At 36.0% G+C, this 24581-nt stretch overlaps 1 protein-coding gene across 1 annotated transcript; it reads left to right on the top strand.

Annotated features, from left to right (window-relative positions):
- The first annotated feature begins 21137 nt into the window (after positions 1-21137).
- LOC125649066 (uncharacterized) lies at positions 21138-23901 on the top strand. Its single transcript, XM_048876278.2, has 2 exons — positions 21138-21233; positions 21421-23901. Exons 1-2 carry the CDS (start codon positions 21231-21233, stop codon positions 23329-23331), a joined length of 1914 nt encoding a protein of 637 aa, XP_048732235.2. The 5' UTR covers positions 21138-21230; the 3' UTR covers positions 23332-23901.
- The last annotated feature ends 680 nt before the right edge of the window (positions 23902-24581 follow it).

Here is a 24581-nt window from a genome sequence, read left to right as displayed (position 1 = left end):
TAATTCCATCACAAAATTGTGTTAATTTCTAGAGAAATTGGAGGTTGAGCCAAAATGAAGTAGAAACAATTATCCAGTTTAATATCCCTGTATATCTAAGTTCTACTGGTCAAATACTAAAATGACTTGTGGGATGTCTTTTCTCTGTTCAAAATGCATTTCCGGGTTGTTGTTTTTTTTGGGGGGGGGGGGGTTGTTTTGTTTTTCAAAGAAACCATTGTAGTGAAATATAGTATCAAAGTTGTTTATCTTTAAATATAGTATCATAGATAATACTTTATTAATCGAAGTATCAAAACTTAAACAGGTTATTTTGTTGAAATATATACTCCATCATGTAAATTTAGCAACAAATTTCGATCTTAAAACCCAGAATCCCGGTAGATGTTGGCATGATAAAGACCCCTCATTGTTACGACTGTAAGTGCTTACTACTATAGGTAAAATTTACTTCCCAAAAGTGGAGACTTTTCTACATGCATGAAAAACTCGAGAATTAGGTGTAAAACAACAATTAATTATTATATCGAGCATTTCCTACAGTAAAACTAAGTCCATTTTATTGGAAAATGAAAGGTAATTTGAGCGGTAGTTAGGGAGCTCGCTTCGTAGCAGAGATGTATCGATCCGGAATCAACCTTAGATGTTTAAATAGGTACATGTAGTAAGTGTTCTTTTGCCAAGGTCCCGGTACATGTAGTTGTCTGTTGTTTTATGTACCATTCGAGGATTTTTCAATTATATGAAGACGTTACCAGCTGCAGGAAAAATCCCCCCCCCCCCGCTCTATTGTGACCCAAAGAGTTGCAAGCATTCACCTATATTAAATCTCAAACGCACTTTTTAGTATTATTCAATATAACGTTAGATAGATTAGAAAACAGATTATTTCCATTTTCTTTTCCACGGGAGGTCGTGAGCTCGAGTCCCGCTTACATAATAGGTTGTGATTCTCATTTCTAACATACCGAATATTTGGCGAAGGAGTAATCACTACTTATTTGTACGTCTTTTTGACGCGGCCGTGGCACGTGCAGGTCTCGAACTCAAGAATTCCCGGTTACGGAGCGAACGCTCTATCACTGAGCTACCGCGACCGGTCCTCTACATCGTCATTACTGACTTCATTCCTTTTAACTCATGAATGAAAATATAAATATCAGCAATATTTGTCTATTCATCTCAAGTATTACTGCATAACTATGTAGCTCAGCAACTCGACTTCAGGCGGCCGTTTCACTAACAGATAAACGTGCGATCCGATTACGTTTACGATCACTTTGACGCGCACATATACAAGCGTTTTACAAAATCTGTCATATTCGTAGCACTTACGATTGCGATTTACGCCGGACTTTTTAGAACCCTTTTCTCTGTGGAGGTAGATTTAAGGAGGCATGCTACACCAGAGAAATTTGATATGAATGAAAAGTGGAGGGTATATACATGTACAACAATATTTTGAGATTGAAAACTTTCAAAGAACAAGGTACGATTGTATACATGAAAAGGCCCACATATTTTTTCTCTAAAAATGTGTCTGGAATTAACCTTAATCAGTGTTTTAAGAAAGTAAAATATTTGCCAGGTATACAATGTCAACAAAATCATTATGGTATTCCTAATTGGATGGCATTATGACATGAATAAGACATTTCCCGCCTTTTTTTCAAAATAAGCCTGAAAACTGCCAAATGTCATATATATATTGCTCAGGAAAAGATGTGCGCATTTGTCGAGCAAAATGAAAATGATATATATTGTGTATTATTTTAAGATGAAAAACATACTTGAATATAAATTTGCTCGACGTATGCACTGTATGTTTTCTGAAAGGAAAACCACCTGAATTTGTGGATATTTTCACTGAAAATGGCATTTCTGCAATTTTATGCTCTCAGCATATGACACAAATCATTTTGCTGATCAAACTAGCATATGACACAAATCATTTTGCTGATCAAACTGAGCGGATTTTGGGTTTGCTAATCCATTCCTTATTTCAATGTCAGGGTTTGAGCTCCAAGTGAAATCATCGATTATTTGGGCCAAATTACTTTAGAAACTGTACCCACTTCTTTACTTTGTTTTGTCAAGAAATTTAGTTGAAAGCAATCTGAGAAAAATTTAAAACCCCTATTGGACTCAAACACGCGATCTACAGTTCAGCCAGCAGTCGACGTGCTAACCTACTGAGCTGCTCAGCTTGTCAAAAAATTTTGAAATGAGTAGACAAATATTGCTGATATTTATATATTCTACCATAACCGCCGCGGTGGCCTCGCATCCAGAAGGCCGGGGTTCGAATCCCGGCCGCGACAGACCTAAGTCGTTAAAACTCAACAATTTTTCAGTTATCTGGTGGCGCCCAGTTTTTATTGGTGGAAGAGGGAACCCTGATACATTGTACCTGAGAAGAGACCACCGACCTTCCGAAAGTAAACTGGGAAACTTTCTCACTTAAGGTAGTACTCTACATCGTCATAATGGCTGACTTCCTTTAAAAACATGGATGACAAAATCGATATCAGCAATATTTGACTTTTCCTTTTCCATTTAAATACCTAGCCGAGTAGCTCAGTAGGTTAGAATACCGACTGCTGAACTGTAGATCGCAGGTTCGAGTACAGTAGGGGTTTTAAAAAAAATTTCAGATTACCTTCTACTAAAACTGTATTTTTTGACAAAATAAAGTAAATTTGAAAATTTTCAAATTCAAAATATTTTTGTACATATCCTACACTTTTCATCTACATCAAATTTCTCTGGTGTAGCATACCTCCTTAACGGCGCGAGCGGGATTCGAACCCGCAAATGAGAATCAATCCATCATGTTTTAAAAGGAAGTCAGCCATTATGGCGATGTAGAGTAATTAATCTTACTTATGGAAAGAAATATTTATTACTTTTCTAATGATTTTGAATATATCCTTATCCTCAGCAGTAATCTATAAATACATATTCATGGTGTGAACGAAAATAATAGAAATTTTGAGCCCGATTTCTAGTGTAACAAAGAAAATTTCTAGAATGTTAAAAGGTGGTTCACTACACTCTGAAATTGTTTCTCAAATCAGTACGAATTGATTTAATCATAAACGATATGATGATATATAATAAGTATATACATGTATGTCAAAATGGCAGAAAATATGCAAATTTGTATAAAAACACGATTTTCCCAAACAAACAAAAAATTCAACACATATAAACAAAAGACTGGCGGATTTGAACTCGAAATTAACCAATGCTTTAACCACTGAGCTACGATGAGAGACAAACGAATCGATCAATACAAATAATTTCACAAAACATTTAAATCGCCATCTTGTGACGTAGTGTCATAAAGAGTATAAGATTTAGAATTATTTTATTAAGTTGATGAAACTTAAAATTGAAAAAAACAATAATGATTTAAGAAATGATAGAAAAGATCTACATTTTAAATGCCAGATATATCGATCTAGCGGCTGTTTCACTAACCGATCGTAGATCGTAAACGTACGATTACGTTTAAGATCATTTGACGCACACGTATACGAACTTTTCCCGAAAGCTATCGTAATCGTAACACTTACGATTGCTATTTACGTCCGACTTTTTAGAACTCTTTTCTCTATGGAGGTAAATTCAAAATTAATCCTACCATGGAAAGAAATATTCATTCATTATTTCCTCATGGTTTTAAACATAATTGTCCTTATTGTCTGCAGTAACTCATGCATGTTGTCAACAAAAATAATGGAAATTTTGATCCCGATCTCTAGTGTAACGTTTACCAAAAAAAAATCCTATTGACTTCATGTAACTAAGTTGAAATTGGAAAAAAAATGTTATAAGAAATAGCATAAAAGATCTACATTTTATAGAATTTTAAATGCCATGTATCGATCTGCTCAAGTGAGTCAAGTTTCCATCAACAGGCCCCCAAGTAAATTATATTCAAAGGCTAAAAAATAATAATAAAATGAAATATTGATAAAAAAAAAAAAAGATATTAAAATGAAAATAAAATTGCACACAAGTATAGGAAATTTTATCCTGCACCAAACACATTTCAAACCATGGATATATGACATGTATTTGTTTCATCATTGTCGTAAAATACGCTATAACACTAATGACATATCTACATGTATTCACTTATTTGTATAAATTTCAAACAAATCATAGACTCAATTTGTCCTAAAATGACTTGAAATTTACTTCCCCATGCGTTTGTATTCTATATTTTTTCCCGTTTAGGCATGCAAGCATATACTAACTTCCGGCTATACGTGGTGTATAATCCGGATCATTTATTAAAAATCATTATTGATATTGTACTTTATAACAAGGGGTCGGAGCTCCAAGGGTCCGATAATGACCCATCCCTTTTCTGTGTATACACATAGGCCTAGTTTGTACATGTATGTTTAATTTCTAACGACCTTCATTAAACTACAGAAACGTTCCACTTGCAAAATAAGGATTATAACCCTTCTACCATAACCTATTTGTTATCATATTTTCCTAAAAATTTGTAACGTTTATCATTTGAATGTGCATGTATTATGCACTTAGTCAATTGCATTAAAGGTATTGATCCGACGGAAAAATACCCGAGTACGTCAATACGCAACGTCTCGGATTTAAATCAACTGTTCCTAAAGAAACTTTTTTTTAAAAATAATTTCATCATTTATTAAAAAGTATACATACTATTTGGGGTAAAATATCCTCGGATACTTCCTCTTAATTCTCACCAATGGTGCCAGGGGCCCATTGGATTGAATGTATTTTATTATAATTATTATTTTATACAAGGCATATATATAATTTATATGAAAATACATAATATCACTATATGTATAATAACAAATATTTTTCGAAGTCATAAAAATATCATATACAACGTTGATGTAGATATATCAACAGTAGAATAGCATAGAAATTACTCAAGGAATAATATATATAAATAATGTAGTCCTAAGTTGACCGTATAGTTATAATGATAAACATCTAAGGATAGTATATACTGGTCTCTTCACAGCACTCAAGTTACATTAATTTTCAAAGATGTTCAAAAAATTTATGCTCTTTTGCATTTACATGTATATACTTCAATACTGATGTATAGAAACATAATGATTTTTTAACATGAGTATACATATTAAAAGTTGTTTCACTTAAAGAATCTAATCTACATAACATTTTAGGTTTGTATATTCTGTAGGCTATATAAGAAAATTTAAGGATTTGGTTTTATCATTTTGTTCTAGAAAAAAATCCAACAACAATGTGTTTCCATTGAACTTTGAAGGATAGATTTAAAACATTATCACACTCACATGTTTTGTAGTCTCAGCTAGTGCTTACAATGTGTTCCTAAAGAAACTTAATTTTTGAACATGTCTACGAGAATTTCAATGTCTTGAATTCTGCCTAATGTTAAATATACATGTAAACTAATGGTGATGCACGCACATGCAGCAACATCTCCCCCTCCCCTATTACTTTTGTAAGAACTGTTCTCGTTAATATTATAAAGTTCGATATATTGACTACTCCCCTCCCCCTTTGTATTTCTGTAGTTATGCGTAACAAAGAAGGATAACTGCTAGTCGTTGTGATTGTTTCTTCCTACATGAAGTCCCCGTGGGGATCCTGGTTAAAATAGGTCCTCAGTTTCCCTTGTTTGTCGTAGAAGGCGAAAAAATGGGGGGATCCTTTGGATGAGACCGCTAAAACCGAGGTCCCGTGTCACAGCAGATGTGGCACGATAAATATCCCTCCCTGCTCAAAGGCCATAAGCGCCGAGCATAGGACTAAATTTTGCAGCCCTTCACCGGCAGTGGTAACGTCTCCATATGAGTGATATATTCTCGAAAGAGACGTTAAACAATATTCAATCAATCAATCTTCCTACAAAGTGTAAACAAACTCAGTCAGGTAAATACTACCACAAAATGATCTCATGGCGGCCATATTGCTCATCTACTCGCATGTAGGAGCACTTACGATAGCCCTAGACCACTCGCGGGGTTAAGATCAATGAAAAGTTCGTACGTGTTACGTTCACGTTTAAGTCTACGTTTTAGGATCGTTTAGTGAGTCAAGCTTCCATTCATAGATAAATCAGTCATATTCAATGGATAACACACACACATATATATATATATATATATATATATATATATATATATATATATATGAACTGGTAATGATCTAGAAAAATGATTTCAGATAAATCACGGACATAATTTGTCTCTTAAATAACTTGATATTTATTTCCCCCATGCGTTTGTATTTTATAAATTTCCCCTTTTTTTTCGGTTTAGACATGTTTAGATGAAAACGTATTTATAAATGTACTTCCGACTTTACGTGATGATGTATATTGAAAATTATTATTGATAGTGTACTTAAAAACGTGGGGTCGGAGACCCAAGGGTCCGATAACGACCCATCCCTTTCTTGTACATATACAGTTTGTACATATTCAATTTCTAACGACCTTCATAAAACCCTACAGAAACGTTCCACTTGCAAAATTGGGATTTTAACCCCTCCCCCATTACTAAATAATGAAAACGTAATATTTTCCCCGAAATTTGTATTGTTTATCATTCGAATGTACAAGCATTATGCATTTAGTAAGTTGCATCAAATGTATATTAATTAATCATAAATGTGATCAGTCTCGGATGTAAATTAACAGGCTCCAACAGTTTGGTTGGTATCCCTCGGTTATGAGATTGATCACTGTTCGTTATCTTCGCCTTTCGTTTAACCATCGAACATCTATCTCTGCTGGTGGGACAGACAGTATGTCCCCGAGGATACTTGTCACTCAATATATGTTCTTTCATGAATATTAACAATAACGATATAATACTGGCTGACACGTCACTCAGTATAACAAGAGTACCGCCAACGGTACATAATACGCCCGTGAAAAGCTTAGGGTGTTTTTCTTACACCATGATTTGTAGAACTTGCCTTCAAGTAGTATCAGCTATCACCAGGATGTGACACACTTTCTCTGCATCGAAAAAACAAGACCAATCATGTACTCTCTATGTAATATTTTCACTTGGCATACGATGTATGTGTACATGTACCAATAATTCTTGCCCCCTGCAAATCGGTCTGTATCCTGTTACTATGACCTTGACCTTAAGAAACAATAGGCATTTTCCACTGGGCATAAAGTGCATGTGTACAAAGTTTGACGGTTCTAGCCCCAATAGTTCAGTTTGTATACTGCCTACAAGGATGCCTTGACCTTGGAAAAAGTAAAGCATTTTCCTCTCACCATGGTTATCAGATGTACCACGTTTCAATATCCTGGAGCTCCTTTGACTTTGAAAAACAATAGGCATCTTCCTCTCATCATGAAAGGTGAAGATAACGAACAGTGATGAATCTCACAACTCCTATAAGCAAAACAAAATAGATAGTTGGGCAAACACGGATCCCTTGGTGACACCAGAGATGGGATCAGGTGCCTAGGAGGAGTAAGCATCCCCTGTTGACCGGTCACACCTGCCGTGAGCCCTATATCCTGATCAGGTAAACTGAGTTATCCACAGTCAAAATAAGTGTGCCAAGAACGGCTTAACAATCGGTATGAAACACGCCAGACAGCATTTGACCAAATCATAGGTTGTATTGACGAACTAGATCGTTATAACGACCATAGAATTTGCGAAATGCTGACTTCAGTCGAGACTGTTGAAACCCCTGTACTATCAACTTGTTTGTCAGTAGCTTACCTCGATTTAAAAACTGACTATACGCAGCACAAGCTCTTGCATATCGAATCAGTTGAGATATATAGTTTACACCATATGCAGGTGATAATGGTGTCAGTAGCTTACCTCGATTTAAATCACCCTCCCTCTAACAGGTACCAACTATTAAAGCACACTACCTCTAATAGGTACCAACTTATAAAGGACCCTCTCTCTAACAGGTGTCAGATTATACAGCATCCTCCCTCCAACAGGTACCAACTTAAACAGCATCCTCCCTCTAACAGGTACTAACTTATACAGCATCCTCCCTCTAACAGGTACCAACGTATACAGCATCCTCCCTCTAACAGGTACCAACTTATACAGCATCCTCCCTCTAACAGGTACTAACTTATACAGCATCCTCCCTCTAACAGGTACTAACTTATACAGCATCCTCCCTCTAACAGGTACTAACTTAAACAGCATCCTCCCTCTAACAGGTACCAACTTATACAGCATCCTCCCTCTAACAGGTACCAACTTATACAGCATCCTCCCTCTAACAGGTACCAACTTATACAGCATCCTCCCTCTAACAGGTACCAACTTAAACAGCATCCTCCTTCTAACAGGTACTAACTTATACAGCATCCTCCCTCTAACAGGTACTAACTTAAACAGCATCCTCCCTCTAACAGGTACCAACTTATACAGCATCCTCCCTCTAACAGGTACCAACTTATACAGCATCCTCCCTCTAACAGGTACCAACTTATACAGCATCCTCCCTCTAACAGGTACCAACTTAAACAGCATCCTCCTTCTAACAGGTACTAACTTATACAGCATCCTCCCTCTAACAGGTACTAACTTATACAGCATCCTCCCTTTAACAGGTACCAACTTATACAGCATCCTCCCTCTAACAGGTACCAACTTATACAGCATCCTCCCTCTAACAGGTACCAACTTTTACAGCATCTTCCCTTTAACAGGTACCATATTATAAAGTACCTTACCTCTAACAGGTACCAATTTATAATTGACCCGAATCATCTTTCCATTTGGTACAACACTGATATAGTTATGATTAATCATTATTTCATTGGGTAAAGGCGGTAGTCTGCTTCCCTTAAGGATGTGTTCTAAACAATGAATGCAATCAAAATCTCAGCCTTCACAAACATAATATCTTCGAAGTATTGGACGTGTGTGTTCATAATTCTGTCCAATCCTGTAACATGAAAAATAAGACGTAGTTTTATTGGCTCATCCTAAATTTAGTATCCTATCAAAGTTTAACAAGTAAATTGCATTCTTCTATTGTGTTATCGAATATATAAGCTCAAACACAGTATTGATCAAGTTTCTCTGAATGATTAGAATTTATCCTACCACCTCCTACCATTATTATCTTTTCCCTTTAAATATTGAATATCCTAGAAAGAAAATAAAATCATAAAAACTTAATATTTTACACAATGCGAAGTCAATATAAAATTACTAGTAAAGAAAGTTCAACTCTCTGACACTAGTATGATGGAAAATTAAAGATAACAAACAGTAATAATATTTCGGGATTGTTTTCATCGCTGAAACAAAATACATGTAGAATTTCAGAATGAAAATAGAAGCAATGTTGACTATCCAAATTGACCATATGTCTTTGTGCACCACAAAGATGAACTTACATAATGGATTTTGGCCTAAACACCCCAAATTCTTCCAAAACCAATGCACACAGCTCTTTTTCTATCTGGCAGGAAAAATGAATATATATATATATATATATATATATATATATATATGTGTGTGTGTGTGTGTGTTCTCAATGTTTGAATATCTTCACACAAATAAAAGGTATAGGTTAAAATTAGGAAAGAACTAAATTATAGTGCCTCTACATATCATACCAAATAGAAATAGAAGAAATAAAATGAGAGAAAAAGAGAGAGGTTACATAAATCAAAACGAATGTATATAGACTGCTGTTAAAGTTCTTTTGATTGTGTACCTTTCCAAAAAGTTTAATTCTCTCCTCAATTCCCTTTTCTGAATTTATCATTTCCAGATGCTTATTGAGTGGCTCAGTGTCTTCTAATCCATCTCACATGCCTCCATTGTGATTCATAGCATCTTTACAATATCGAACAATTAAATTTCATCTTTGTTTTTTATGTGTATGCATTTAATATGACAAAAAATACAGTGGATTCAATATAACCTATCATTGAGTCAAATGTTTTCTGAAGTGTTTCATACCAATTGTTGGCTGTTCTTGGCACACTGATTTTGAGTACGGATAACTCCGTTTCCTTGATCAGGATATAGGGCTCTTGGCGGGTGGTGTAATGGGTCGACAGGGGATGCTTACTCCTCCTAGGCACCTGATCCCACCTCTGGTGTGTCCAGGGATCCGTGTTTACCCAACTATCTATTTTGTATTGATTTAGGAGTTATGAGATTGATCACTGTTCGTTATCTTCATCTTTCATTGAATAAAATACTACATAAAAAGATAAATGTAGCAAAGTTATCACACCAACCCTATTATTGGGGGAATGGTACCAAAAACAAATATATTTTTGCCGAAGGATAAGCATAATTTTAAGTCTGGCACATTTAGTCAGAAAGATGGACAGAAGCTGTATACACTTGTCTTAACAATGTAGTCAGATGTTAAGCTTGTACTGACTATTTGTGCTTATTACAAGACGTAATTATTTTTTTTATTGTTTTCATCATTTTCAACAAATACATATACAGCTTTTACTCACACTCATACAGATTAAAGAAAGCGATATAGATAATTACATGTGTATTCTAGTACTTATTGTTAAAAAAAGAAAAAGAAGAAATGCTGTTATCATTAATTGAAAAGACATTTCCATTTAGACCATTTCTTTTTGTAAAATGTTTGTTTTGTAAGTTTTCCTCCAAAATGTAGTAATCATATAAACATTTCAAAACATCATCAAAAACAATATTGACATTCTTTCTTGAATATTGGAATATGTATCTCTTTACTAAGAGGATTATAAAGTTTAAAACCATGTGTTCCTTTTCTGGAAAACCAAAAATAACAGTTTGTACACTAAATCCCATTCTTTTGCCAGATTTTTGAAAAATCCAATCTGATAATTTTGTCCATAGTGTAGAGACAGAAGGACAATAAAAAAAAAAGATATGCTTAATTGTTTCTAGTTCTAGTGCACATATTGAACAAAGTAGAGAGTTTTTAATTTTTGATATATGTAGGAGTTTCTTGGTACCTAATATTTTATAGTTGAACCATATCAGTCCTGAATCTTTTGTTACAGATTTGATGTTTGTATATACATGTTTCCATTTTAAATCTAATTGCAAATTTAAATCATTAACCCATATGTTTTCACAAATAGGTCGACCCTGTGATTTTGATATTAAATAGTCATCAATATTCCTAGAACCTTTTTTTGTATTTGCATAGAACTTTAATGAATTCAGGTTGATATGGTTGAAAAATTGTATCATGAATAAGCAGTTTGATATTTGGCCATGAGTGCACAATAGCTTGTTTCAATCCCTCATATGTAGTAAATGGAATCTGAATTGAGTAATCATTTGTCATACTCTGGTAGCTGATAAAGTTACCTTGCTTATCTAATAAATCATATATTATATGAAACCCCTTGTCATATAGATGTAATTGCTTGCAAAACATGTATTTATTTTGAATCTTTACTTTATCATTATACCATAGGGGTTCAAACAAAATATGAAAGACCCAAAAATTAATTGATTTTATATAATTCAAAGTGATTTGTAAAATTCTAAATAATTTTTGTAATTCAACATTACTATTTGTTATAGCCTAATTTTGGGGACAACATACTACATAATTCAATTTTTCATGTTATAAACAGCAAGATGGATAATCATAAAGTTTACTAGTACTCTATGATGGTAAATATGAGTAATATGGAACTGAATAGTTATTCAAAACAAGAGGCCCATTAGCTAAATCGCTCACCTGACTCACCTTGGCCCATATATATTTTCCCTATATATTCGCATGTAAAACTTTGGTCTTTATTATGGCTGCAACCTACCCCCGGGGGCAATGATTTTTACAAACTTGAATCTGCAATATGTCAGGAACTTTTCATGTACAATGTAATTTGTACTTTCCTAATCCAGTTATTCTTGAGAAGATTTTAAGGGATTTTCTTCCTATATATTTGTATGTAAAACATTGATCCCTATTGTGGCCCCATATTACCCCCAGGGGTAATGATTTTTAAAAACTTGAATCTGCACTAGGTCAGGAAGCTTTAATGTTAATTTCAGGTCCTCTATCCCAGTGGTTCTTGGGAAGATTTTTAAATGACTCCACCCTATTTTGTGATTATCTCCCCTTAGAAGGGGGCATGGTCCTTCATTTGAACAAACTTGAAAGTCCTTCACCCAGGGACGCTTTGTACCAAGTTTGGTTGAAATTGGCTCAGTGGTTTTGGAGAAGAAAATAAAAATGTGAAAAGTTTATGCCGACGACAGACAACGGAAAATTTTTGATCAGAAAAGCTCACTTGAGCCTGAGCCAAAACAAATCTAGAACTTACTGACAAAATCTTAGTGCCCTGTAAATGTGATTTCTTGTATCCTTATTGATGGGGTAAAAGCATCTGTTAAATTCTGAGATGGTGTTCCTTAGTGAAATAGTTTCTTTTACAAACAGACGGAAATGTCTTTTTGTTACATTGACGCTTCGTGTGCCCTCGTGTACAAGTAAATGTATTTTTGATACCATAATCTCATCTACTGGCTGGCTTAATCCTGAAAACTGTAAGAAAACATTCTAAATGAATACATGTAAATATATAAGGGGATTTGAAACAAAATATATGCCTCTCTTACTGAACTTTGCCAACAGAATTTAAGTTTTACAATTTTCATTTGATCTTCCAACGTTGTCTACGCCATTGAGTGTAACCTGTGTGGCTTAATTTATGTGGGAGAAACCAAGGGTTCACTTAATTTCAAATTACTAATGGTGGTAACCAACTTCTTTACGAACATTTTAATCCACCGGACCACTCTATCTTGTCCATGAGGGTAAAGATTTTAGAAAAAAAATTACCATCACACAAACAATCCAACATTAAGCACCCCTTTTCGTAGACAACAAGAAGATCACTGGATCATGACCCTAGGCACTGCATTTCCATATAGATGCAATGATGATGTGGGGAATTTGACTAGTCGAGAAGGAAATAACGTGAATGTAAAACTTATACGGTACCAATATTTATGCACCAGATGCGCATTTCGACAAATAATGTCTCTTCAGTGATGCTCAACCGAAATGTTTGAAATCCAAAATAACAATGAAGTTTTAGAGCTATTATAGCCAAAAACAGTCTGCCAAAAAAAGTGGAGTCAAAATCGTCTAAGGATAAGAGCTATGCATGAGGGAGATAATCCTTAATTTTGAAATGAATTTCTAAATTTTATAACAGCAATTAAATATACATCCGTATTTTCAAACTAGTAACGAAGTACTTAGCTACTGGGCTGTAGAGACCCTCGGGGACTAACAGCCCACCAGCATAGGCTCGACCCAGGGGTCATTATGTAAAACTTATATGGTACCAATTTTGATGCACCAGATGCGCATTTCGACAAATAATGTCTCTTCAGTGATGCTCAACCTCCGAAATAACAATGAAGTTTTAGAGGTATTATAGCCAAAAACAGCGTGCCAAAAAAAGTGGAGTCAAAATCGTCTAAGGATAAGAACTATGCATGAGGGAAATAATCCTTAATTTTAAATGAATTTCTAAATTTTATAACAGCAATTAAATATACATCCGTATTTTCAAGCTAGTAACGAAGTACTTAGCTACTGGGTTGTAGAGACCCTCGGGGACTAACAGTCCACCAGCAGAGGCCTCGACCCAGGGGTCATAATGTAAAACTTACACGGTACCAATTTTGATGAATGTGATGGGACTCTTTCCCAAATACCCAAAGACCTAAACGCAGTCATGGACATCGTTCATATAAAAGACCAAGTATAAATGATGTTACGTTTGATTCCCTTTTGTCTAACGTCAACAGACAATTAGGTCCACATCATATTCGTACGAAACTTTACTCTGTTCCATTGAGAGTTTTACACACGTTATATAAAGAAACTATGGCTAGTCTATACTTGGATTTTTAAACACCTTAATATAGACTGAACTCTATGATAATGGATGTTGCCTACCACAGGCTCTATAAACCAGCACGGACCAAGGATGATATTCCTTCCAAAGCATACCGCCAGTACCTTAAGCTCAAATTTACAAACAAAGGAATATATGCCGTCAACATAAGTAAATTCTTCGTCATAAAAGGGTTCAGTTGTGTATTCCAACTTATTTCAAGTTCAAGTCTACACCCTGTATTTCCTACAGCTATACTTCTAATATTGCATCCAAACTTTTTAATTATAAACAAACTTTGCAGTGCCTAAATATAGACCATCTTATACGTAATCCACCAACATGTTCTTGTTCTTCATCTTCTTTCAACTAAAGTCCAGCTGGACATGCCATTATTGGTGATGTTGATATAGTTGAAAATGAGGACCTCAAATCACTTATTCTAAAAGGTCCTAAGTAAAGAGAACTTCGGTCTTTTAATTGGCGACAGAACTTCATCTCTATTATCAATTCTGTCGAAGATTATGCCAGACGATGGGCTAAATATGAAAAAGAACTTGATACCTTGTCAGAATGGGTTAAAAGCATAAGAGGGATATTAAAATCCCGCATTAGACATGAAAACAAACGTACGTACCATCTATCCTTCTGTGTTTAGTAAACCAGAAGTGATCAAAGAATTGGATAGGTTACAAGAAGAATATGTTTTGGTTCCAGCTGACAAAGCTAGTAACAACATTGTCTTTGTTTGTAAGGCTCATTATTACAACTGTATTGTAAACGAACTTTGTATTAATTTCACTTTTGGTAATCATACTTATACTCCAACTGCCCTTTCAAAAGATGAAATTCTTCAAAAACATGCTTCAGTTTTAGACACATTTAATATTCCAGTCAATGGGGCGAATGAATACGAGTTACTGTACCTATACTGGATTCCTAAACTACATAAAAACCCTTACAAACAAAGATACATTGCTGGATCCAGTAAGTGCTTTACCAAGCCCCCATCTTTGCTCCTCACGAAAATATTAACAGCTGTGAAGGAGAAACTTCAAACTTACTGTGCGACTACATATGCCAGAAGTGGTGTTAATCAAATGTGGATTTTAAAAAATTCTAAAGAACTTTTAGTAAACTTGAAATCGCAGAATTTTCCCCAAATCAATAACATTAAAACCTATGACTTTTCAACACTACACGACCATTCCTCACAATAAATTAAAGACTAGACTTTTTGGCTCAGTTGCTTGTTCAACAAAAACGGAAAGATTCATATCTAGTGATCAGTCATTCAAAAACTTACTTTGTTAAACACCACTCTGATTCCACGCACAAGTACTCTGAAGTTGAAATTAAAAAAAATATGCTAGAGTTCCTCATTGACAGTATCTTCGTGGTGTTTGGTGATCAGGTCTTCCAACAGTCTGTTGGAATTATCATGGGCACGAATTGTGCTCTTTTGTTAGCTGACCTGTTTCTATATTCATATGAAGCAGAATTTATTCAAAAACTTCTACGTGAGAAGAAAAAATCTCTCGCTGCGGCCTTCAATTCGACATTTAGATATACTGATGACCTTTTGTCTATTAACAATAATAGCTTTCATTCATGTAAAACTTATACGGTACCAATTTTAATGCACCGAATGCGCATTTCGACAAATTATGTCTCTTCAGTGATGCTCAACCGAAATGTTTGAAATCCGAAATAACAATGACGTTTTAGAGCTATTATAGGCAAAAACAGTGTGCCAAAAAAGTGGAGTCAAATTCGTTCAAGGATAAGAGCTATGCGTGAGGCAGATAATCCTTAATTTTGAAATGAATTTCTAAATTTCATATCTCCATTTGATATATCCCTGTGAGCTCGAAATAAAGGACACAACAGAGACGTCCACTTCTGCTTCATACTTTGATATTTTATTGAAAGTAGACATTAACGGCAAACTGACAACTCAACTGTATGACAAACGGGATGAGTTCAGCTTCTCCATCGTCAACTTCCCATATTTATGTAGCAATATTCCATTATCACCTACATATGGTGTTTATATATCTCAACTGATTCGATATGCAAGAGGTTGTTCTGGGTATAGTCAAGTTTTTAAATCGAGGTAAGCTACTGCCAAACAAGTTGATGGTACAGGGGTTTCAACAGTCTCGATTGAAGTCAGCATTTCGCAAATTCTATGGTCGTTATAGCGATCTAGTTCGTCAACCTATCTTTGGGTCAAATGCTGTCTGATGTGTTTCATACCGATTGTTAAGCCGTTCTTGGCACACTGATTTTGACTGCGGATGACTCCGTTTACCTGATCAGGATATAGGGCTCGGGGCGGGTGTGACCTGTCAACGGGGGATGCTTACTCCTCCTGGGCACCTGGTTCCACCTCTGGTGTGTCCAAGGGTTCGTGTTTGCCCAACTATCTATTTTGTATTGCGTGTAGGAGTTACGAGATTGATCACTGTTTGTTATCTTCACCTTGCATTGAAAGTTTGATGCCTATGACATTTGGGAATTACTGACGCAGCATGATTTTAGGGATTGTAGCATTAGTGAGAAACACTACACTGCCAGCGGTCTCTAATTTATGAATGAACTTGTAAATTTTTCAGATAAAGTTTATAATCCGATTGGACTACTTGTCTGGAATAAATATGGAGTAAAAGCTGCTTTATTTACCTCCCCTAAATGATGCTTTCTGTGATCTGCTGGATCTGGTAAAAACAATGAATCTCCACTTCTTCTGAATGCTTTCCTTGGCCAACTTCTCACAGAGGAGCTTTGATATTGTTTTCCTTTTCCAGGTAGAACCCGTTTTTTTAATCGAAGACAAAAATGACACCATTTTAACTTGTCTCAGTAGTCCCCATAAATTCCAGTAATTAATTCTTCATCACTGAATGTTTTAACTTCTAAATGAAAATGATTTCATATTCGAGTCTTCGCAGGTTGTTTTTTTTTTACCATTTTCAAACTGGGTCCAGAGTGTAGAATTGGGAAAATTGACACCTAAAATGTTCAAATTGGGAAAATATGATACGTATTACCTTGTGCTTAGATACATGTACAGTGTACGTATCAATAAGAGTGAAGAAAAAATGCTTTCACTCAGCAAAACATTATATATATTCATAGCAAAATCTGTGTCAGAGATCTCATTTCTTTCTGTCTAAAAAAAAATCTAATTATGTATCCCCTCTTCCAGGGGGAGACATATTGTTTTTGTATTTTGTCCGTCTCTCCTCCTATATGGCTTATCGAATAATCTTGAAACTTTGTACAATGCTTCATTCGCATTTGTAGATTGGGCATATTGGTGGGACAAGATGATCCAATTATTTTCCTTAAAGTTATAGTGGATCCAAGAGGGGTGGAAGATCAACATAATATAATTGTTACATAAGAGTCCAGTAAATGAAAAGACCCTGTCTCTATTGAAAATCCTCCCTAATTTAGATAACAGCTAAATTATAAGCTGATTTTCATGGTGTACAAAATGCATACCTTAAACTCTGGATATTTCACGACAATCCTTAAGGAAACTATTGCGAGGCAGTCCATCTTCTTGGAAGGCTGTAGTGATTGTCTTTTTTGTGTCAAGCTGAATTATGCTGAAAGAATTTATTAGTCTCACCATCAACCTTGCCTTGCATTAATTCTTTTAAAGACCACACCAGTTATCAAAATTAAAGCATTACTTGTTTCTATATATGTATATATATCAGTATCAAACTTAGTATAACATGAACCCAATTATTACAATGACCAATGTTTCAAATTTATTTACATTATAATTAACAGCCCTTGACCAAACATAACAGTCAAATTTGATCAATATGTTCATTAGTTTGTTACTATGAAGATACCCTGTAATTTTCCAACCCAGTCTCAGATAGACCTACACGGATACTATTGTAGAACAGAAGGAGAACATTTGTGGCTGGGTCGAGAATTGAAGCTGGGGACCTCTACGTAAGATTTTCTACTATCCATTACCACAATTGGTGCCGTGACCACTCCGGCACTCCAGGTTGTCCTGCCAGGGGCGAAATGAATCTGGATTGTGTGTCTTCGAGGGCGAAGACAAATTAAAGGAGGGAGGAATTTAGTTGTTAGGGCTACATAGACCGTGGGTATACGGCCTGGATAGCTCAGTGGTTAGAGCACCCGACTAGTAGTGCAGGGATCCTAGGTTCGATTCCTGGTCCAGCCAAATATTTTCTCCTCCCCTATACTGCATTTGTGGAGGAGACCTGCGAATCAAATAACATGATTATGCCAAAGCAAGTTTGATTTAAAAAGGCTATGTTTAAGGAAATTGGTTGATTTTTTTTTTATCTTTCACGATGTTGTTTTCTGGGGAGGGGGCTTTTATTCATTGGGTTAACTCATAAAATATTTTCTTACGTTAGCAGCCAAAACAAAGTAATAAAAATTAAAAGGGGTTAAATTATGAAATTTAAATTATATATTTTTCTTTATTTGTGTCCCGTGGAGATCCGGGTTAGAATAGGTCCTCAGCACCCCTTGCTTGTCGTTAGAGGCGACTAAATGGGGCGGTCCTTCGGATGAGACCGCAAAACCCAAGGTCCCGTTTCACAGCAGTTGTGGCATGATAAATTCCCCTGCTCTAAGACCATAAGCGCCGAGCATAGGTCGAAATTTTGCATCCCTTCATCGGCAGTGGTGACATCCCCATATCTGTATGAGTGAAATGGTCTCTAGAGGGACGTTAAACAATATTCAATCAATCAATCTTCATCTGTGAAACAACATACTGTCACAATCTGGGGGGGGGGGGGGGGGGGGGAAGAGAGAGAGAGAACATAACAGCCGGGGAAAAGGATGGTATCCACAGATGCTTGCTTAATACCGAGCGAAGCTCGACCGAAGGCACATCCGCGATGCAAGGCTCTAAAAGTAACACGTATGTAAAGGAAACAAAATGAGAAAAGCAGCTAATGAATGGAGATAATCTCTACATACGTTCACTAAAAATGATGTGATCCATATGGGCGCCGCAATTTTGTTTTGTTCCTTAGTTGCTTCTACAGTTATTTGTGTTTTGCCTAATCCTTGACGTGCAATTTGTAATTCAAACAATCAGTTTCTTAAAATTGAATGGTATAATTATTATTGTTGCAGTTTTTATCCAATCATCAAATAGAAAAACAGTAATACGACTAAATACATGAACGAGTTCATGAGTTTCTTTAAATATACGATAAATTTACGCTTACTTTTTTGCCACTTTGAATTTATTGGTTAATTTTGTTTAGTTTTAACTGTCTTTTGAATTGCAAACAGGATGTATTGTTTATAATTGCTCGATTTGAAAGAGAGCCTAGACGGCTAAATGTGGCGTCACAATGCACGGTTTACATCAGCTGGTGTTATATTTCCCGCGTTAAATGAATAGTTATTTAGTTATCCTTATATATCCCCCATTAAATATTTAGATGTTACTGGGAATTTAGCACATTATGAATGTCATAAATAATATATATATTTTAAAGAGACACTACAGCTCATTTTCCACATTTTAATAAAGTGTTTTTTAAACCATGTATTGATAAAATGATAAATTTCATATCGATACTGACAATTTTGAACAATTGGGATGCATCAATTTACTCTCAACTGCGCTTTGAAGATCGTTCGGAATTCAAAGGTTTCTTCATGCTGACTCGGACTTTTGAATGCTTATTTACATCACGTGGTTTTGAATGACAGCAAAGGTGTTCTGTAGGAAATTATTTAAATTCCCCTTCAAGGGGGTCCACACTCACCTTTCAAGTATAAGATTATTCCCTGCTCCTTATAATAAGTAATTACAAATCATTATTTCAACAGAAACCTTCCATGTTCCCATTGACCGTTGTTTTTACAACTAACATGTGTCGTGTTCAGATAAAAATAGCACTTACTTTTAAACGTGGTGTCTTCGCAGCTAGCCTCAATGGCAGATTTAGGGGGCCAGGATCTCCCTCCCTTTTTACCCCACAGATTGTGAATGAAAATCCAAATTTTGCACCAGAATGGCCGATTACTTTGGCTAATCTTTGACTTTCACACCCCTCTTCGGAAATCCTAGATCCGCCACTGAGTTACATGTGTTTTCCAACAGTCATACTGATCCCAAGGTAAATTTTACTTCACGTATGAGTTTTATCTCATGCTATTTTTACCTCTTTTCTCACAGAATCTTTCAAAATTCTAGATCTATCAACTACACTTTCTCTCTCTGGACGACATGCTGCACTGTTTACTGTCTATGCGCATGCGTCTGAAGACTGAAAGGAGGAGACTCGATAGTTTGTGTATAGGCCATCAAAAAGTATTAATTTTTACGTTAAAACGATAATTTTTAACTTTAGATAAGTGTTATTTTCGCAAAGTTCATACTTTCAACAATGCAACAAAAATTGAGAAAGCGATGGGAAAATTGTCATTTCATGATTTTTGCGCAAAATGAGCTGTAGTGTCTCTTTAAATGAATTATAATTTACCGTATTTAACGTAATTATCATTATCACTTGGGACACGCCAATGCTCATTTTATGCTTCGCTCGGTCCAACGGTCACACGGTATATACATATTATTCATGGTAAGTTAATGGGTTTAAAATACATACGCATTAGTATGAAACGGTCGATTCTGTAGATGACTTCTCGTTCTTTTTGTAATTTCTGCTTCCTTTGGTAGTAATAAGACTTTTGATTTTACAAAATGCTTATCTCCTTAGAACATTATTGCATACAATATTTTCCGTTCCATTCCGCTTTTTAGCAACACCCTCGCCATCCTTTTTGAAGTGCCATGATTTTCACCAATGGACTATCGGCCTTTGGAAGTAAATTGGGGTTGTTTTTTTATCGCGCCAACGCCTATCGTGAAGCGGGGCCTTGTTTTTAAGGTATCACTGGAAAGAATTGTAAATGCAGGGTACTTGGTGAAGGAGTAATTGCTACCTAATCTAACGACGAGTGTGCGTCGCAGATTGGGATCGAACCCAGAGTCTCCCCAGTTAATATACTGACTGAGGCATCACGATGGTCTGTAAGAATACATTTCTTTTATGGTGTCTTCATATAACACAGATGGTACATATCGTTGACAATGAGCACATTTAGAATTACGTTAATAAAAACAAGAAGTGGTTTTCCGTTTCTGATGCATGTATATTTTCCGATTGCAAGGCGTTTCGCATAATCACAGTGACACAAAGGATGCATACACTTGTGTAGGTATCGCTTTATAAGCAGAATACTGGATGACAATATACTTATACCAGAAGGCAGCAAACTAGCGAGCATGGTAAGCCTTTCTTTACTACCGAAAATATATTATGATCTTCCACCTCTTTTGGTGTCTAAATTATATAATATAGCATTTAAACAATAGCATAGATAGTAATGATAAAGCAAAACTATAAGGTATGAAATGCTTTGGTTTTAGTAATCAGTATTTGAATTTGTTGAATTCTGTATCTCATATTTCTTAGGTTACAGGATTTCATTTCGTAGTCTTTGCCATTGGAAGCATCGCGGTAGGATTCACGTGCGATAAAAACGATGACCACTGCATTGGTAACCTTGATATTGATTACTCCTTCACAATGATTGACCCCCAAAAAGGGCCAGTTTATGCTAAGGACCGCTTCCTCTTTACTGTTGACGGAGACGAGGAAGTGCCAACATCGGACGTGATTACTGCGGATGGATGGAACTCGACAACCACGAATTTGTTGACCGCCAATGGAAAGATGCCAGGGCCTACTATAATCTTGAATCAAAATCAGAAGGTGACAATTACTGTTAAAAATAAACTGATGAATGAGGCTGTGACCGTCCACTGGCACGGTATAGATCAACTCGGATGGCCTGCAATGGATGGTGTCGCGTACGTAACACAATGCCCTATTTCACCTGGACAGTCATTCGATTACACATTTCAGCCCCGCTTTGGAGGTACGTTTTGGTACCATTCCCACGTCGGCAACCAGAGAGATTTAGGACTATTTGGAGCCTTGATTGTTCTCAGAGAGGAAGACGATATAACAAGACAACATGTTATTCAGTTACAGGAGTGGAACCATCTTTACGACCCCGTCGCCAAGCTGAAAGCAAATCTGAAGGGAAGCGGGGATGACCAGAAATCCATACTTATAAATGGAAGGGGAGAGTTCAAAGAAAATGGCGCGCCGCTTGAAGAGTTCACCATACACAGAAACCAACAGCACCGATTTCGATTGATTCATGTAGGTTCAGGTGACACGTTCTCGTTCTCTGTACCTGGTTTAAAATTGATTATCAAAGAAACTGATGGTTTTAAAGTTGACCCAAAAATCGTTGATCAAATAATCATTTACTCAGCCGAACGGTATGATTTTGAGCTCGATCTACAATGTATGCTTGAAAGTGACACCTATGAAATGATAGTGAAAATCCTGACAGGTTCTGAATTAACAGAGAAGAATGATGTCAAGGGCGTAGCTATCATTAAGGTTACCGGCACTTACCAGTCTCCAGAGAACAGTTGGAAATTTTCTCCGTTTGGAAGAGAATGTCATGATTCTATAAGTAAATCCGACATAACTCTAAATTGTCCGTTTGAAAATTATCCAAACCAACCACTAAGAAAATGTGTGCCAGTCTCTAACTTGGTTTCCACTTTTACAGAAACAACTGATATGATAACAGGATCCTCTAAACAATTTTTTTTGAATTTTGCGTTTGTAGGAGGCCCGTCTGTAAATGGACGTAAGTTTATATGGCCAACCGTATCAGCTCTCACACAAAATGATGAAGTCGATACAAATTGTGATAAGTGCAAGGATGAAGGGGCATGCGCTTGCACTTACGCCATAACGTTGCCTTACGAATCCGAAATAATTATGATATTCCTCAACCTCGGAAAAGGAGGATCTGTGCATCATCCGATCCATATGCATGGACACACCTTTGAAGTTTTGAAAATGGAGTTCCCAAAAATTGAAAAAGATCCAGATACCGGTAAAGATAAATTAATACCAACTGAAGACATTCGATGTAGCAAAGATAAACCAAATGCTGAGAGCGATTGCAACAACGCTGAATGGAGAGATCCCTCCTGGAATGACTATAAAATTATCCCAGGGATCAACCTTAACAATGCAGTCCGAAAGGACACTTTAGTGGTGCCTGTCGGCGGATATGCCATCATACGAATCTATGCAACCAATCCTGGAGTATGGTTTATGCATTGCCATATTGACCGTCACATGATGGGAGGGATGGCGGTCATGTTATATGAAGCCCTGGATCAGGTTAAAGATCTCCCCGATCTTCCAACGTGCCGCAGCTTCAGAGATGACGAGAGCACCGGAAACGATGGCGGGATCGATGAAACTCTTCGCAAGAAAACAGAACTCTGAATATATAGAATTTAATATGAATAATATTTTTGATTAAACATATATACACTGTATAGGAAAATATGCATTCTAATATTTGAGACATCCCTTTTTCTGGTTGGCTTACAAATATCCACAATAGAAAGATATATATCAGCTATATATCCAATTCATTGCAGGACACTTAAACAAAGAAATGATATTGTTGTATAAAGAATTTATTTGAAATATAATTAGACGAATTCATACTTTTAGTATCGCATATCAATGCCTGTTAAAATCATCATATTAATATGTTATTTACATCGCATTAAAAACCAGTAGGGATGTTAATTTTGTATTCTTTATGGTATTAACGAGATTGATCGTCACCTTTTCATCAACAAGACAACAATCTTGGAGTCAAATCTTGCTGTTTAACTACCTTATTCTGTAATCTGATAGCAGTTCCTGTATATTCTGAGATTGACACTGTTTAGGAAGAAGGGTCACTTTCAGGCGTACTCATAGGCGCCTGGGTCAAAGATATTGCACTATAACATATATGTAGACAATGGAGAAAATTCGACCCGAATAAATATTTCTCTCCGATCTATGGTGTTTCTTTGTACATTTCTTTTATGAATCAGGGAGCTTAGCTACATGTGTCCCAGAACACTAATCTATCCATGGTTGATCCCGTGGGGATCCGAGTTAGAATAGGTCCTCAGTACCTCTTGCTTGTCGTAAGAGGCGACTAAATAGGGCGGTCCTTCGGATGAGACCGCAAAAACCGAGGTCCCGTGTCGCAGCAGGTGTGGCACAATAAAGATCCCTCCCTGCTCAAAGGCCATAAGCGCCGAGCATAGGCCTAAATTTTGCAGTCTTCACCGGCAGTGGTGACGTGTCCATATGAGTGAAATATTCTCGAGAGGGACGTAAAACAATATTCAATCAATCGATATCCACGTTTGAAAAAGTGTCCTATGCCATTGATTTATAATACAAGGCTTGATACTCAATCTACACCTTTCCGTACTCCATGAGCGATATTTGTCAATTAAGTTGTTTACAATGCTTACCAGCTGGTTTCAGACCCCCTTTTACTCCCGGTAATTCCTCTTTAATGATTAAAATCCTCTAATGATGGCTGTCTATCCGTTTTATATTTTTGATTTTTAAAAAAATTCTGTCGAGTCATCTCATTCAAATCTCTTATCACGGAAGTGCATAAACAGTACAAAACTCGAAACGGCTAACCTAATTAATATCGTGATTAGAGATTTGAATGA

This window comes from Ostrea edulis, chromosome 5, assembly GCF_947568905.1.
Source record: "Ostrea edulis chromosome 5, xbOstEdul1.1, whole genome shotgun sequence".
NCBI classification, from domain to species: domain Eukaryota; kingdom Metazoa; phylum Mollusca; class Bivalvia; order Ostreida; family Ostreidae; genus Ostrea; species Ostrea edulis.
Note: the sequence above shows the minus strand (reverse complement) of the source record. Positions and strands in the feature narration are given on the sequence as shown.